Source organism: Gymnodraco acuticeps, unplaced genomic scaffold, assembly GCF_902827175.1.
Source record: "Gymnodraco acuticeps unplaced genomic scaffold, fGymAcu1.1, whole genome shotgun sequence".
NCBI lineage: Eukaryota > Metazoa > Chordata > Actinopteri > Perciformes > Bathydraconidae > Gymnodraco > Gymnodraco acuticeps.
In genome coordinates, this window is record NW_022990003.1 from 687109 (window position 1) to 703038 (window position 15930).

Below are 15930 nucleotides of genomic sequence, written 5' to 3' on the forward strand. Positions count from 1 at the left end.
TTTCTGTTTATTCAGTCCTGGTATTAAGTGTTCTTTTTCATCACAAAGCTGCTTGTTTTTCCGTTGTTTTTATTTTGTCTAAATTGTCTATGTGTTTGGTTTTGGCACAATGAGTATTTTTTGTATATGAAAAGTGCTATGTAAATACATTCAAATGTTGGTTTGATTTGATTTGACAGATTTAATAGTGACTTTAACGATTCAGATTATAAAATAATACAAAACGAATGAATAAACTATGTTGTTATTGTTAAAGATAACTAGCATTGGTATACAATGTATTTACGTGTTTGACTAATGTTTTTATTGAATGACAGACACACTCATACTACAACAATTGAAACAGGGATGTTCCTTTTATGAATTCAATTGAGCTCCACTCTTACCAGCTGGGAGGGACACATGCATAATGCATAATCCAGTGTATAAATAAACATGTTTCTGTAAAGGGCCATTACTTATAACTAATACTTTTACTTTTGATACTTTAAGCATATTTTGACTACTTTTGTATGATTTTGAACTTGTTTCGACTTTTTTTTTTACAGTTGGTATTTCTACTTCAACTTAAGTAAAGTATGTGAGTACTTCTTGGATAACTGCATGTCAAATTGCTGTTTTAAGGAGCCTTGATAATAAATCTGTTGGCACTTGTGTGTGCTGCAGCCTGCTGTCCATAAACCAAAGTGCCGAGCGCGCAGCCAGAGCGACGTCACGCGTTGGGGAAAGAGGGCGTAATTTCGCCTTGACACACACACTATACACACACACACACACACACTGTGGCATGTTTACCGGGTGGAGAGTTTGATCGGACTTGCAGAGAGCGCATGTGACCCTGTCCGGGAGCGAGCAGACAATGAAGAGGAGCAACAGAGCTGGTCTCCGTTTCTTTCTCTGATAAATAAGATGAGAGGCTTTGTGTTGAACCTTATGAGTTCAGGAGGATTTGTGAAGGCAACACTTACAGTTTACACAGAAGAAATGTCCACAACTGAAAGTCCCACCATGCCCTCCTCACAGCTGACATCGGATCAACTCACAGTGGTTGCTACATCATGTAAGTAAAACCTTTAAACTGTCAAAAATATTCAAAATAAATCAGATTTTGCTTGAAAAACATCTGTCAGGATAATTGTTCTACTTCCTTTGTATTTGCACTTACTGCAGCAGTATGATAAGGGTTGTACTAGATCGTTTCTTTTTTATAGATATCAGCTACTTTGACTGTCACATATTGCAATCATCTCTAACACATAATTAGCTGTGATTGTTTTTGATGGACAGGTAGCACAAAGGACATCAATTACACCTGTAAGTGTTCACATTATAGAGACAGACTGTCAATCAGACTCTTCATATGACTCAACTTCACAGATGTGAACTGTTCAAAGGACAAAACTGTTCTTTTACAAGTTTCACAGCCATAAAAACACACTAACACAATGTCTGTCTGTTCGACATTGATTAACAAACATGTCCTTCTCTCTTGATTTGCTCACAGTCTCTTCTCTGGTGTTCTTTGTGGTGATTGTGGTGCTGCTGTCCATTATTTACCGCAAGGATCTCCTGTGCTGCAAGCTACGCTCCTATCAGGGGCCACATGCAGATATGGTAAGATGTAAACTAAAAAAAAAGTGCCTTTTGTGCTGAGGTTTCTCTTATTTTTAAAGTGACTCGTACGTTCAGATGTGATCCTGATCCAGCACAGTTGATGAGACCACACTAAAAGAGAGATGGGGGGGGGGGGGGGTGGGCACACTCAAAGACACCATGTGCACTCCCTTAGTGTCGCGCCATTAGGAAGTGTCAGATTCAATTTGCATGGCTGTGGGGAAAAAAAGACTGCAATAAAGTTGATCATTGTCAGGCGATGGATTTGCCTCAGTTGAATTAGCTGCCCTGCAGAAATATCCGCCACAGCCACGCGGATGGAAAAGGACAGAATTAGCACTCAACACGCATATTGATGCTACTCCAGCACCTTATAATGAAATCACTGCTTATCAGACTTTCTTGCTTACACCGGCAAAGCAGGTGAAGCAAAACAACCTAATCTTTGAGGGTTTTTTAAGGGAGCGCGTGGCATTTCAAATCATTATAAATTAGATAAACACCACAACATCTCTGCCTAAATCAAGCTGTAAGTGAGAGGTGCAGGATGAGGTGAAATGAAAATGTAAACACAGAAGTAACTTTTCCTAGGTTGTTTATTCTCTCTGCATCCTCTTCCTGACTTGTTTCTCACCTCTGAGAGTCCCAGGGGTCAAGTTAGAGTGTTATCTTTGGATTGCAGAGACTTATACCCCCCCCCCCTTCAATGGACAGGAAGCTCTGTTCAGTTGCGGTTTTAATGGAGAAGTCCTGTTGTTCCTTTTGAGGAACTAACAGAGCGTCTCACCGGTACAAAGAAGCATCTAGTTACAACTGAGTCTGTACACCATGTGGCTGATAAGACTCACTTACAGTCAGGTCAGTAGCTACAGTAAAACACATGACAGAGGCAGACTGTAAACAGTGCCACAGTGTACACCCATATTGTGTATTCAGATTTCATTTTCATTCATTATTGGTTAGTGAATACACTTGGGGGTTGTTTGAATTGTTCCTGGAACCCACAATTGACATAATGCGATTGAAAAGGGAGATGCATTTTTTATTATCAGGAGACAGAAAGTGAAGGTTAGTCGACAAACACACAAACGCTTTTTCATTGTGCTCCTATGGGACATTGCATGTCTTTAACTTCATCGTCACATACCTTTCCCTGCTCCAGTATGCACCATGAATAGTGGGCCGACCCCACTGTGGGTGTTGGGGACACAACGGGGACAATGGCTCTCCTTTAGGTTTGCAGCGGGGAAAAAGACACACTGCCGCTGGGGTCCTCCCCCGACTTCAACACTGATTTAACACGGTTGTGCTTTTCACACTGGATGAATCAATGGCAGGAGACAAAGGACAAGTCTCCCTTTTTTCCCCTTTTTTTTTTTTTAAAGGACTTTTTCTTTTTTGCTTCTTAAAAGTACAAACCAGTGAGGGAAAGTGACCTCTGACATCACCTTTTTTCAGTCGTCTCCATCTCTCTGAAATGATGTCAGGGTTGTGGCAAAGGTCGTTTGAGTGTGTCACTCTAAGTGTGAGTGATGTCATTGTTTAACTAGTCTGCATGGGAAAATGATAAATCACAGAATTTCATACTACTTTACATACCATACTTCAACTTTTACGGCCTCTTGGTCAAAGGAAATCGCCTCGGTAGAAACAGTCAAAGTTTGTTTCCTAACAACTCTTAACCTCACGCTGGATTTGAATCCCAGTCAAGCAACAAATTGACTTTGTTGTAATGCCGACCCAAATGACATACGAGGCTATAATGTGTATTGGAGTGTGCTCGTTAAGAGGTACCTGCTGCAGTTACAAGAGGAAGACAGAGTCAGAAAAAAGACCACACGGTGGGGTTTGTTGCCTAGTGACCCTCAAAACACAGTGGGACATCACATTGTTCTTCACACAAAGAGACTCATTTAGACTCAAGGCAATTACCTACTTTTCCTGCCAGTCTTTTTTCCCCACATACATACAGTGAGACTTTGACAGGTCTTGTTTCAGAGTAGGAGGGACAGGGAGGAGGCACGGAAATTGGAGGGTGGTCGCCTTATTGATTGGATAATTTATGGTATTGCTAAACCAGCCAGTGTCTACAGTGATTAAACAAGGCATGAAGATTGGTCAATTGAGCTGAAATGAGTGGATTGTTTTTGACTAATTGCAGGAGGATCCATAAAACTAGAAACTAATAAACGCATGCCATGAATAACTAAGGCTCTGATTGCTGAGACACACTTGTTCCATTACTGCTTGCTTTACAGGGTGCTCCTCCTCAGTACTACAGCAGCAGACAAACACTGGTGGGATCTCCTTGTCTGGAGCAGAGTGAGATCATGGATGACAACAACACTGAGGTGAGAGAGCCTAGTGCATTAGCAACATATGCTATTAGCCTCGAAAAGCACTTAGACTTCTGTGTACTCTGTACAGGCACACTCTCTGTTCCTCTACTACACAAACTGTACATTTTACTCAGTAGATCAATAGGCACTCGCCTCTAAAGTTAATGTTTCCATGACGTTATAGCTTTAGGAATACTTTACACCAAAAAGGTCCATGTGTTAATTAATTACTCAGACTGAGTTACCTTGAGTTCTTGAAGAAAGCTTTATTTGTCTCGCATGCCTCCACAGCGAGGAAAAAACGTGAAGTCCTAATGAATTGAAGCCCAATAAATACATCAAAACATCTGTTTACAAACTCTCAAGGAACTCATGCAGGACTCCCAACATCTGTTTTACTTAGGAAGGTTCCTAATTGAGTGAAATGACCCAGAAGTATTTAAGTGGCCACCATCGTAATGGCTGGGCGATTTCTCTAAATGCTGAGGAAATGTGTTTAAATGCTTTCTTTCTTATCCCATTTAGTTAGGGAACACTGCAGCAGTCTTTATGAAAGGAAAGGTGATAATGTCATCACACAATTCCTTACAGCAACAACACTTAAAGGGACCATTGCGTCAATAACAACCAACACCACAGTTTAATTGTACAATCAATTAAATCCAATAAATGGAAATCATCATTTTAAGAGGTGAAATTCAGTTTTGGACAGAAGCCTTTCCATGAATTGTACAGCATTAAATTTGCACTCATTGTTTGTGTTTTTAAAAAGGTTTCTGTTAAAAAAACCACTTAGAAAACATCTGCTAAGTGAGGACAGATTGTCTTAGCTTTGCTATACAGAACCCAAGTCTGATTTATCCAGTCGTATGCTCACTACTTAACAAACACGTGTGTATACGCTTCAACCTTATAACTTATTACCCTTGATACTTGTCAGGGACAAGTGTCAATAATGTGCAAGTGTGAGATTGTTAAAGCTTTGCTTAAGTGTTCAAAATTGTAAAGTTTCTGTGAAAATACATGTGTTTTGGAAGTAGTTAGCAGCACACCTCAGGATCAATGAGACTTTGTGTGAGAGTTTGCAAACAGATGTTATGATATAGATTTGTTGTTGTTAATTGGGGTTGTCATTCAATTTAGTACACCTTTTCAAGTCTTTACTCCTGCTCACTGTGTTTTCCTTCAAGTATTACAGGTATCAAAGGGGTTGTAATTTACACTCATATGGTCATTTTGGAAGTGAAGTATCCCTTTAAGCAGGTTTCAATAATCCACACATCCTCAGCACATAAACGCCTCTGTTTCCTGTCTCTCATAAGTGTCCCTCTGTGTGTCTCAGCAGGCGGGTCAGCTATTCTACATCGGCCTGCCCTCCAGCTACAGCCTCCCCACTCTGGACTCCCCCATGCCGAGGCTCCCCTCCTACGAGAGCGTCCGAAAGAAGGACCGCCAGAGGCAGATCCACATGATGATCGCAGACCGCTTCGGCCTCAATGGACCCATTGTGACTGAGGTCGGCATAATAAGGGATTAACACTTGATACAGTCTCAAATGCTTTGACAATGAAGTATTCCAGGTGCTGTCGTCGAACCTGGGAACGGAGAGTATAATGTACTCCTATTACAGGTTTAGCTCAAGCTCATATAAACCGTTATTATCAAGGTCCCTCATGGGTAGTTTCACAGTGAATAGAGATAATAACAAGCAGGCTCTTTCTATTATGACCACACTGTCATGCAATATTGTAACAAGAGCTTGTTCAAAGATTAGACCGCATTCAGAGTGCGGTAAACATTAAGCACTATCTGCTCATCTCACGCTCGCTGCTGAATTGTGCTGGCAGACGCATTTCAAGGTTTTACCATGTTGATCTTCTGCTGAGCTTTTGACTCGCACAACGCTTGGGCAAACAAGGTAATGAGAAAAAGGCACATCAAACATAATTAAAGCCTGCATCCTGAGAGCAAACACAGCCCGGGAATGCAGCTTTGTGCTCCTGTCTTCTACTGTTTTTTCTTCTTTGACCTCTCTCTTTTTTCTGCAATTAAACAGTCCTTAGCATGGCTGCCCATCCCTTACACACACACACACACACACACACACACACACACACACACACACACACACACACACACACACACACACACACACACACACACACACACACACACACACACACACACACAACACACACACACACACACACACACACACACACACACACACACACACACACACAAAGAAAGCACATTCACTCACAGTCAACCCATCACCACTGAAAAGTCTCCCTACCCCCCAACTAGAGTTCGACTGATGGTCCCTTAATTTACGTCTGTCCGCCTGTCCTGCGGCCGGAGGCAGGATAGTAGTCAAACTTTGTGGCATGGTGTGTGTGTGCGTGTGTGTGTGTGTGGTGTATGTATCACGCAGAGGGCAGGGCACTAGGGTTGCTCTTGTCGCCTGAGGGTCCCCAAGCAATTAAAAGATAAGAAGGCCCAGTGTGAATCTGTCGGATGTGATCAGAAAGATAATGCATTGGAGTGAAATATGTTCCAGGCGGCTGAAGTGGAGATTAATTGGAAGTGTAAATACAAACATGTTCACTTATTTTGAGGGATATATATCAGAACTCAGGGTGTTATACAAGCAAAACTTTCATCCCGGGACTGCATATGACCTTAAAGCACAGCAATGGTCCTAAATGGATGGATAGCAAGGACTTTGTCTTTTAGCAAATAAGCAAAAGTGGCATTGAAATTTGGTTCAAATGAAATAAAAAGTCTTGTTCAGGATCGTAATGTAAACCCTCCCCTTTTTGTTCACCACTTGCAACAAGCTGTGTTGATTACATTTGTGACTTTTATCTTTCTAAAGATAATTTCTTCTGTAAATGTACCAGTTTAATCTTAGAGAATATGTTTTAATCTCGGGGAAAAAATGTATTCTTTGAAAATTACATCACAAGGAATCCATAAATGACTTATTTGAACCTACAAAGCCCATCATACAAAGTACGATATTGTCATTCATTTGTGGCGTGTTTATATCCCTTATAGCCCAATGAAAGTCCAATATTTCCTCTCTTTTAGTGTTCGTTTTGGTCTCTACCAGCTCCTAAAAGAAAAAATATTTGCTACAATATTTTCACCAACTAATTGCATTTTTTGATTGGCTGCTTTTTGTTGCTGAGCAGCTGTTTTGGATTGCATTTTCAAACTTGTCTAAATATGTTCCTGTCTTTCTGTCTTTCTCACAGCCTCCTCCAACATATGAAGAGAGTGTCCGCCATTCTATAGAGCTGCCGTACAACATCCTGTCATCCAATCTGGACCTCTCCTTTCCTCAGAGTATCTTCACACCTCATCTGATCAACTCTGACTCCAACAGCACTGTTCTACCTGTGTGATTTTACTGATCTCGTGAATGTGAAAGACGTGTGATAGCTTTACATACACAGATAAAGTTACCAAATGAAGAAGAGTGGATTAAAACCGGATCTTCTTCACTTTACACAAGCGACTGAGCTTATATTGAGAGACAGCTGATGAAGGAGCAACCAAAGAGGAGTTTTGTGAAAAGACTATCGAATGTCAAAAACACTTTGTGACCGCTACTGTACATGCTGATGAATTTCAAAGGACAATCACAGGATATTGACATTTACTGAGGTGGCTGGTTCACCTTGAAGACGAAAAAGGTGGAGTACAAAATACCAAAAAAGGGAACCGCTATTTACCTTGTTGATTATACTATCACTGAACACTTGTTTACTCTTTTATTGTCCTAAACCAGAGACCTCATAGTGTTGTTTATAAGGTTATCAGAGGCTTGCTGTTGTTTACCCTGCCGAGGCCGTAACATACTGCCATAGAGCATGTGAGAGGGAAATAATTAAAAAAGGTACGCATGAGAGTGCCTTCCATGGACTTATAACAAGACATATATGTTGTTTTTATGACCACTTGATGAGTCTTGATGATTTCTTACTTTCAGAAGCTGATTTGTTTGTTCTGTCTCCCAAAGGCAGCATCAACAGGTGGAGTGAAGCAGCTTGAATGTGAAATGAAAACAAACACCCGTGTCAGACCTGCTTTGTTCCTTCATCACACGTTGTCATTCTTCCATGTACACACGCCAAATGTCTGTCCTGCACATTGTCATGTACTGTATTTATTTGAAGAACGACGTCTCCTCATTATTTCTTAAAACAAATGTAATAATTATATATTGTTTGTTGATGGACTGGAATTTACAGCAGTAACACAGCGTCAGTGCAAACAGCTGCAGTGCCACTCATAGAGGCTGGTCTTTGATATTTTCATGAATTTGTTTGTGTGTGTGTGTGAGAGACAGGAAGGAACATTCAAATTAAGACTTGTTTCCAACTTTCTTCTTGGCTTTTTTTCCTATGTTCTCACATTTAATTGTGGAGACATTTCTGCTCCTCATCACACTTATCTATTTGAGCTCTATATATATTTTCTTTTTTTTTCTCCAGCTCCTATGATATTTTTTAGTAGCAGCTCTTATACCACTAAACATTAAAAAATAGTAGAAATTATCAGAAAAAGATAAACAATAGTAATTATTAATACTGATTCCTAATAAGTAATGCTTTATTGACTTCTAACACCTTGTCCAAGATATGTTCCAAATATCTAATGAGCCTACATCACATTTACTTTGCTGTTTCTTCTCATTGCAAAATATTGAATACTTTAGTGCATTTAGTTCTCAGTATCAATGAAAGCCCGTTGTGAGCAGTATGTCATTTTGTTACTATTTTGATATTTACAACAAATCTTATGATCATGTTTAGTGTTAAGGCTATTTAAAGTGGAAAGCCAAATCAATGTCAATAGGCCACAGAGCCTGCAGGCAGAAAACTGAACACAGTCGTCTTCTTTGACTGAAAAACACAAAGATATAACTGTCTGTGAAACTCTAAAGTAGCCCTGATAACACACGTCTCATATTATCCCACACACTGGGTTGTCCTTTTCAACTCAAGTCAAATGTTTCTTTATCTGGAGCCAAAAAAAAATGATGGGCCTAACTTTTTAATTAGAAATAAACAGCAGCTCTATAATTTCCCCTCTAATATTGATATTTCACATATCAAGTATCTGGCCAGAAGGGGGCAGAAATCTGAGTTTATATAACTATGAACATGCAGGCTTGGATCTAAAATAAAATAAAATAATCGATTCAAGCCTCGCTTATATTATTGGTACTATACTGGTCCTGTAGAATTTAAAGTAAAAAAATCTGAAATAAAACACTTTCTTTTGTCTGAAATACAGCGTTGTAAAATTACATTATAGGCATTACAATTTTATTAAGGAATATTATATTATGGTTTCATTATGGTTTCAGAGCTCAAGTATTTTTTATACAGTAGAATTGCCCCTTAGTTAGATTATTATATTAAAAGATCATTATTACTGATGTAGAAACATGCAAGAAGCTTCTTACTGGGAGAAGTACTCAGATCTTGCACTTGAGTAAAAGTAGAAGTACCAGAGTGTAATACTCTGTTACAAGTAAAAGTCTTGCATTCAAAATGTTACTCAAGTAAAAGTACAAAAGTAATATCATCAAAATATACTTAAAGTACCAAAAGTAAAAGTACTCAGCAGATTGGTCCTTTTCAGAGTAATACATATGTTTTCATTATAATTATTGAAGCTTTAAAGTGTTATCAAAGCTGGTAAAGGTGCAGCTAGTTTTAATCACTTTGTATACTGCAGGGTAGCTTGTGAATTTACTGCAGGTGGAACTAAAGTCTTATTAAAGTGTTGAGTATATTTCACATCATTAATCAAAATCTGTAAAGTAACTAATGGTATGAAATACATGTAGTGGAGTAAAAGTACATGATTGACCTCTGAATTGTAGTGGAGAAGAAGTAAAAAGAAAACCGAAATACTCAAGTAAAGTACAAATATCTCAAAATTGTACTTACGTAGAGTACTTGAGTACATGCAATTAGTTACTTCCCACCTCTCGTTATTGTTATATCTGAGGTGGAGCTCACTTAAACGACTTTATATTGTTAGGCAGGTAAATCTGTCACCATGCATTTTATTTTATGATATGTTTTGTAGGATCTATGCAAAGTAACAATATATTTTAAATAGATGTAGTGAAGACAAAGTACACTCTATAGTTTAGTAAGTAGCAGAAGAAGGTAGCACTTAAGTAAATAACATTAAGTCAACATACTCAAGTACAGCACTGGAGTAAAAACATTAAACTTATGTTGTTTACAGTCAAAAATAGTTTAGATATACCAAACTGTAGACCTGAGTCATAATTACCTTCCAAACATGGCTGCCTGCTTTGTCCACCGGATGACGTCTTTCGTCACTGACGGAGAAACCCGAACCTGCCCGAGCAGCCAACCGTCAGTCTGGCATGTAAACAAGGTCAGACACTGCAGCATACAGTACCAACACTTCCTGCAGACACAGACATCTGCTCGCTTTTCAACTCAAGAGAAGAAGAAAACTTATTTGCAAACCCCCCGAAGAGAAAGGTAGGCTCGTGCGTGATGTGCAAATATCATTTGTGTTGTTGTGCTGGACGCTCTGCAGTTATATGACATAACTACTAGCACAAATGTATAACATAGTTTATTATTTTGCGTTCAGAACTGCATAAACAGTATTATTCAAATTGTAAAATGGCCCTTACTGCAGCTATAATCCAGATTTGCCGCAAAGTCACCCGTCAGGTGTGTATTTACTTCATGCGCAGTCATCAGCTGGCTCTAACTGGGTCGCTGCTAAAACTGCAGGGTCATGTTTTCTCACGACATTGATGAACCAGTCTAACGGATCATTCATTTAGTAATAATTGTACAGCGTTGTTTCAGTCTCTACAATCCCAATAGCATTTACTTAATGATCCAACTATGTTATTTACTTTAATATTATGGATTTAAGCTTTGCATGAATCATCATTACTGCATTATGTTGAAACACAGCATATGAACTCACTTGCACTGCTGTATCCAGATGCAAGGGAGTTGCAGCTTTTTGGAGCTTGACTGCTCTGATGTGCTATTAAAAAAAGTACCTTCATAACTCTATTTATAGCCAAACAGGCCTCTATTTATGACTGCGTTAGATAACATTGTGGATAAACTCCAGTGCTGCCTTTATAATTAAATGGGGTAAAGTGCGAGTACAGATAGGATTTATTTATTTATGTTCACCCATTCAGTCTGGGTCAGCATGAAAACCTGACTGGTCATCCCAACATGGTCAGTGCCAGCCAGACCCTGAGCTACTGCACCTTTCTGCTGATGATGATGATAGACAGGAAGTGAGTGGGGAGGACAGTAGAGAGAGATATCTCAGGAGATGGAAGTCTGCAGTGCCTGTCATGTTTTAGGCTGCCTGCTTTATTTGCTTTATATGATCTCTTTCTGTATGTGTTTTGGCCTATGATACAACATCCTAGAATCCTTCCTGTTTGACCAATTCCTTTGTTTTACTAAAGATTATTTGACTTTAGTAGCTGTATACGTGTAATGCCTGCTAAAGGCGAGGCTGTGACCCCCTTGACTTTGAATACTGATGTTATGTTTTTTAAATTGCCATGTACACTTCCCATCACATGTTTAATGATTCACATAACGCTGTTGTTTTTGGATAACGCAGCATTCCAGTTCAGGTTCTGACTACAGATTCAAATCTCACAGACCACAACTTTTAATGTGTTTGGGATTCACAGTCAAGATTTGATCATAACATCCTAAAATTATTAAATAGCAGTGGTAAACTATCAGAATTTACAGTACAAGCTGTGAAATTTTACTTGAACACATGACGACAAGAAAGTATCCGACTAATCTTTAGTGGAAGACGTACTTAGATACTTAAGTAAAAGTAGAAATACCACAGTCTAAATATCCTCCATTTCAAGTAAATGCCCTGAATTCAAAATTGTATTAAAAACTACATTTCCCACTGAAATGTATATGAATGGAAATATTAGGTATCATAAAATTGACATACTCTAGCCAAGTAATATATTAATATGTCAACATTGTATTTGAGTATGGCTTGGATATAACAATGTGACCTGTTATGTCCTGTGTCAGAGTGCCCAGGCTGCTAACAGGAACAAATAGTAGTGTTTTTGCTAGTAAATCATTTTCTGAACCAACATGTTTGTGTTAATTCTCTGTCAGACTCTTAATACAGACCCGCCAAGATGATGCAATGTTTTCACTTCATGTTGGAGCCGGCCAAGAACTTTACAGCCAAGATAAAGGTAAGACCTTTATTTAAGTCCATTCAAAATAAAAATAAAAGAGCCAAAACATCATGTATTTAATGTGCAAACCTGTTTTTTGGGTTGATTAAGTAGACACTTGACACGACAACAGTTTTGTGTACCACATGACGACACACATTTCTCCATTCCTGGTTTAATTGAACAACAGGGAGCTTCTGAAAGACTCTGGAAGAGAAGGGGTGTCTTTCTCTCTTTGTCTTGTTGACAGGAACAGAGCCTCTGTGTGCATTTTAATCAGGCTGAGTGACCCCCTGCTTTTCTAATTTGACCTTATTACTCTCAAAGGCACTTGAAAAGCAGCACTGATGTCTTTCAAACGTCTGAGAATTCTCCCCTTTTCCAAACACATTCCCAGAGAAAATCATTACATTTTTTATGTTCTCACAGGAATCACGCAAAAGAGCGCAGAACGAGAAGAGGGAGCCACTGGATGAAGATCAGCTGTTTATTGTGGATCTGGCAAGAGATCTAAGCCGAGTGTGCCAGGTGAATACACCCTCATTCAAAACTGAAATTATTAATATAAAAAAAACCAAACTCTGCCCTATACGTATATACAGTCACTGACTCCCACTTGTGAGTATTGAGGAGGGCTTTACAATATATAGTTATTTAATCCTCAGCACAATCAGAAACATGTTTATTGCATAAGTTTACTTATACAAGGAATTTGCTTTGGTGTGTGTGAAGCATAAGCCTACATACATGTAAACACCGAGACGAGAGAAGATACCTTGTAAGAAAAGGAACAAGAAATATAACAATTATAAAAACGAAATAAACTATTGTAACTTTAAAAATATGGATGTATACAATGCCAACTTGCACCATAAACACATCACAAAAGTCTGGGATGTTGCACAGTTGAAAAGTGCACTTTAATGTGTTGTATTTTAGCAATACATAGAAAGCAGCAGAGAGGCAGAACTGATTCTTCAATAGCTTTTCATAGGAAGTAATATCATTATAGGGATCTTCAACCACATCGTCACATATTTTCCTTATATTGTTTAGCCCTGGTATTGAGCTAATTGGGACAATTACCACAAGTCAGGGCCCTAAAGAAGATTAGCTATTGTCTTCATTTCCTGTCTGCCACCAAACCCACGTTTCCCTCCCTTGCCTCTGCAGAGGTCAGAAGTCCTGGAGCACATCTGGAACCTGGACGACACCTGGCCGACCCCCCTCTGCAAGGTCTTCGTCCTGCAGTGGGCCTCCATGCTAGAGAGCAAGGTGTTTATCTGAAAAAAGCATGCATTGACTTACTGAATAGAGAGGATCTTACCACTAAAGCCATGTTTCTTTGTGCAGAAGAGGCCGATGCAGACTGACGGCTGGCCAGAGATGGATGATGTAAAGCACCCTGATATGATCAATGAGCAGGACCTGCTGCAGGCCAAAGCTGTGATTCTAAACTGGATCAAGGACCTGAGAGCTCAGCCTGAGGTGAAAAGTATAAACATTTACTGCTACCCTGGCTTTGTTGACTCAGTAGACATATTTTATTAATATCGACCATCTTGCAGCAAAGTGTGTGGCCCGGGGAGCCGGTGGCTAAGTCTCTGGAGGACCTGCAGTCGGCCTGGCGTTGGGGCCGCGCGCCAAATCTGCTGGCCGCTATGGAGCTGGTGTTTTGGACTCTAATCGTGCAGCGCCCAGATAAGGTAGAATCCATGTAACATTACATTACCTTACATTTAGCTGACGCTTTTATCCAAAGTGACTTACAATAAGTGCATTCGACCAAGAATATGTAACCGTTCACAGAGTCAGCTTAAGGTCTTGTGTTTGTTGTGCAGTTGTAGAACAAACCTTTTTTGGTGTTGTTGCAGGATACCATACCGCACCAGTGGCTCATGTGGAAGCAGAAGACTCAGAAGATTGGTATTAAATTAAACATTTATCAATATTATTTCTGTTATAAATCTGGAAAATGTCAATCCTTATGAGTCTGTTACTCTCTCCATCCAGGTAGCATATCCTACATTCCTCAACCAGGTGAGTGACATTGTATATTAGCATACAAAACATTACATACAACCACTGATGGGTTTTAAAACACTTGATGTAGAGATCAACATTTCAGTGCTCTTTGTACGGACCATTATTGGTTTGGCAAGCTTATGTTTGATTTGTAACCATCAAAATGAGATGTTACCACTGATGTTAAGAACAAAGAAGAAGAGAATAAAAGAGAAACATTATTTGGTTTTATTTTCCATTATATGTATTCTACCATCTTATTTTTTATCTCCATCTTGTGTTCCATTAATTTGATACTCAGTTATTTGTAATCCAATGTCTAGTTTCTCCATTGTTAATCACTCTGTACTGCATGTGTTGTATGAATGGTGCTCCACAAATAAGGTGTTTTATTATTGCTAAAGCCCCTCTGTTTTTTTTGCAGTGTGGGATTGGATCTCAAAGGCTGCAGGTAGAGTATTTATTTGATCAAATTATAAGTATAAACTTTAATCTGCACTGTACCTGTATGTCATTTGAACCATGTTACTTTTCTCTCTAGTGGAGGTGACTCTGGATCTGGACACTGCCAACCCTGACCTGCTCATCTCCTCCGACGAGAAGCGGATGCGCTGTGGCTTCGAGAGGAAGGATATTCCCAACTTCCACCAGCGCTTCGACGGCTGGTGGTGTGCCGTCGGGATGGAGGGCTTGGGCTCCGGCCGCCACTACTGGGAGGCGGAGGTTGGAGAGCGGGACTGGAGGCTGGGCGTGGCCAAAGAGTCTGCCCTAAGGAAAGGCTTCAAGTCCCTGAACACAGATACGGGTTACCTGAGCCTGAGGCTGGAGAGGGGCTCTGAGCTGAAGGCGCTGACGGTGCCATTCACCTCCCTGCCGCCCTACCTCATCCCCGAAAAGGTGGGCATCTATCTCGACTACGACCGCGGCCAGCTGTCCTTCTATGACGTGGACAAACACATCCACATTTACACCTACAACGAGTGCTTCAAAGAGAAGTTGTACCCGCTGTTCGGTACTGTGGAGATCATCAATGATCTGGTGATCAAGTCTCCAGCAGTTAAAACCCAACGTTTCTGCCCCTCGCCCTGCATCTGGGGTTGAGCTCCCCCAACTCTTCCTTTAAAATCCAGTAGATATCATATTAAAGTGTGATAAATGGTTATATAATTATCACTGGGAGGAATCAGAGAGCTTGATGTTAAAGACCATTATTGATAGCTCCACTAAGTGACCACTCTCTATGCTGCTTCTGATGCTTTAACGTAATCGTCGCAAACACTTCCTCACTATAGAGTTACAGTGCTATTCTTTGCCTTCACATAATGTATTTTCATATATTTAAAAGAACAACCCTGTAGTATTACTGTAATGTTATGTGCAATATTAACCCTGCATTTCTGATGCATTTCTGTGAATGATAAATAAACCAAATACATGTCTTTGGGTCTGTCTTGTTTTTAAGTAAAGTAGATAACTACTTCCATAACATGAATAGGTCCACCTTTAGATATAAAGAGTAATCTCACCTGAGAGCTAAAGTATGTTGTACATAATCACACAATCTCCATGACAGGTTATAGTATCTTAAGTAAATAAAAAAGTGAGGTTTCAGTTATCAGCCTCACCATATTATCTTCATTTTCAATTCTAGTTGAAATTGGGGGATGCATGTCACTGTAAAAT

At 39.6% G+C, this 15930-nt stretch overlaps 2 protein-coding genes across 4 annotated transcripts; both read left to right on the forward strand.

Moving 5' to 3' along the window:
• Positions 1–753: 753 nt before the first annotated feature.
• Positions 754–8723, forward strand: si:ch73-364h19.1. Of its 2 annotated transcripts, none has more exons than XM_034212926.1 (5): positions 754–1060; positions 1505–1614; positions 3873–3965; positions 5296–5469; positions 7214–8723. In XM_034212926.1, the coding sequence occupies exons 1-5, from the start codon at positions 910–912 to the stop codon at positions 7361–7363; spliced, it is 678 nt and encodes a 225-aa protein (XP_034068817.1). In that variant the 5' UTR covers positions 754–909; the 3' UTR covers positions 7364–8723. The 2 variants fall into 2 exon arrangements, with proteins under 2 accessions (XP_034068817.1, XP_034068818.1); XM_034212927.1 differs by having other exon boundaries at positions 757–1060; positions 5299–5469.
• Positions 8724–10297: 1574 nt separating this feature from the next.
• Positions 10298–15686, forward strand: si:ch211-120g10.1 (E3 ubiquitin-protein ligase TRIM22). 2 transcript variants are annotated; one of them, XM_034212920.1, is made up of 10 exons: positions 10298–10495; positions 12158–12240; positions 12652–12750; positions 13396–13497; positions 13576–13710; positions 13791–13928; positions 14097–14148; positions 14236–14262; positions 14672–14698; positions 14789–15686. In XM_034212920.1, the coding sequence occupies exons 2-10, from the start codon at positions 12181–12183 to the stop codon at positions 15346–15348; spliced, it is 1200 nt and encodes a 399-aa protein (XP_034068811.1). In that variant the 5' UTR covers positions 10298–10495; positions 12158–12180; the 3' UTR covers positions 15349–15686. The 2 variants fall into 2 exon arrangements, with proteins under 2 accessions (XP_034068811.1, XP_034068812.1); XM_034212921.1 differs by having other exon boundaries at positions 10321–10495; positions 12171–12240.
• The last annotated feature ends 244 nt before the right edge of the window (positions 15687–15930 follow it).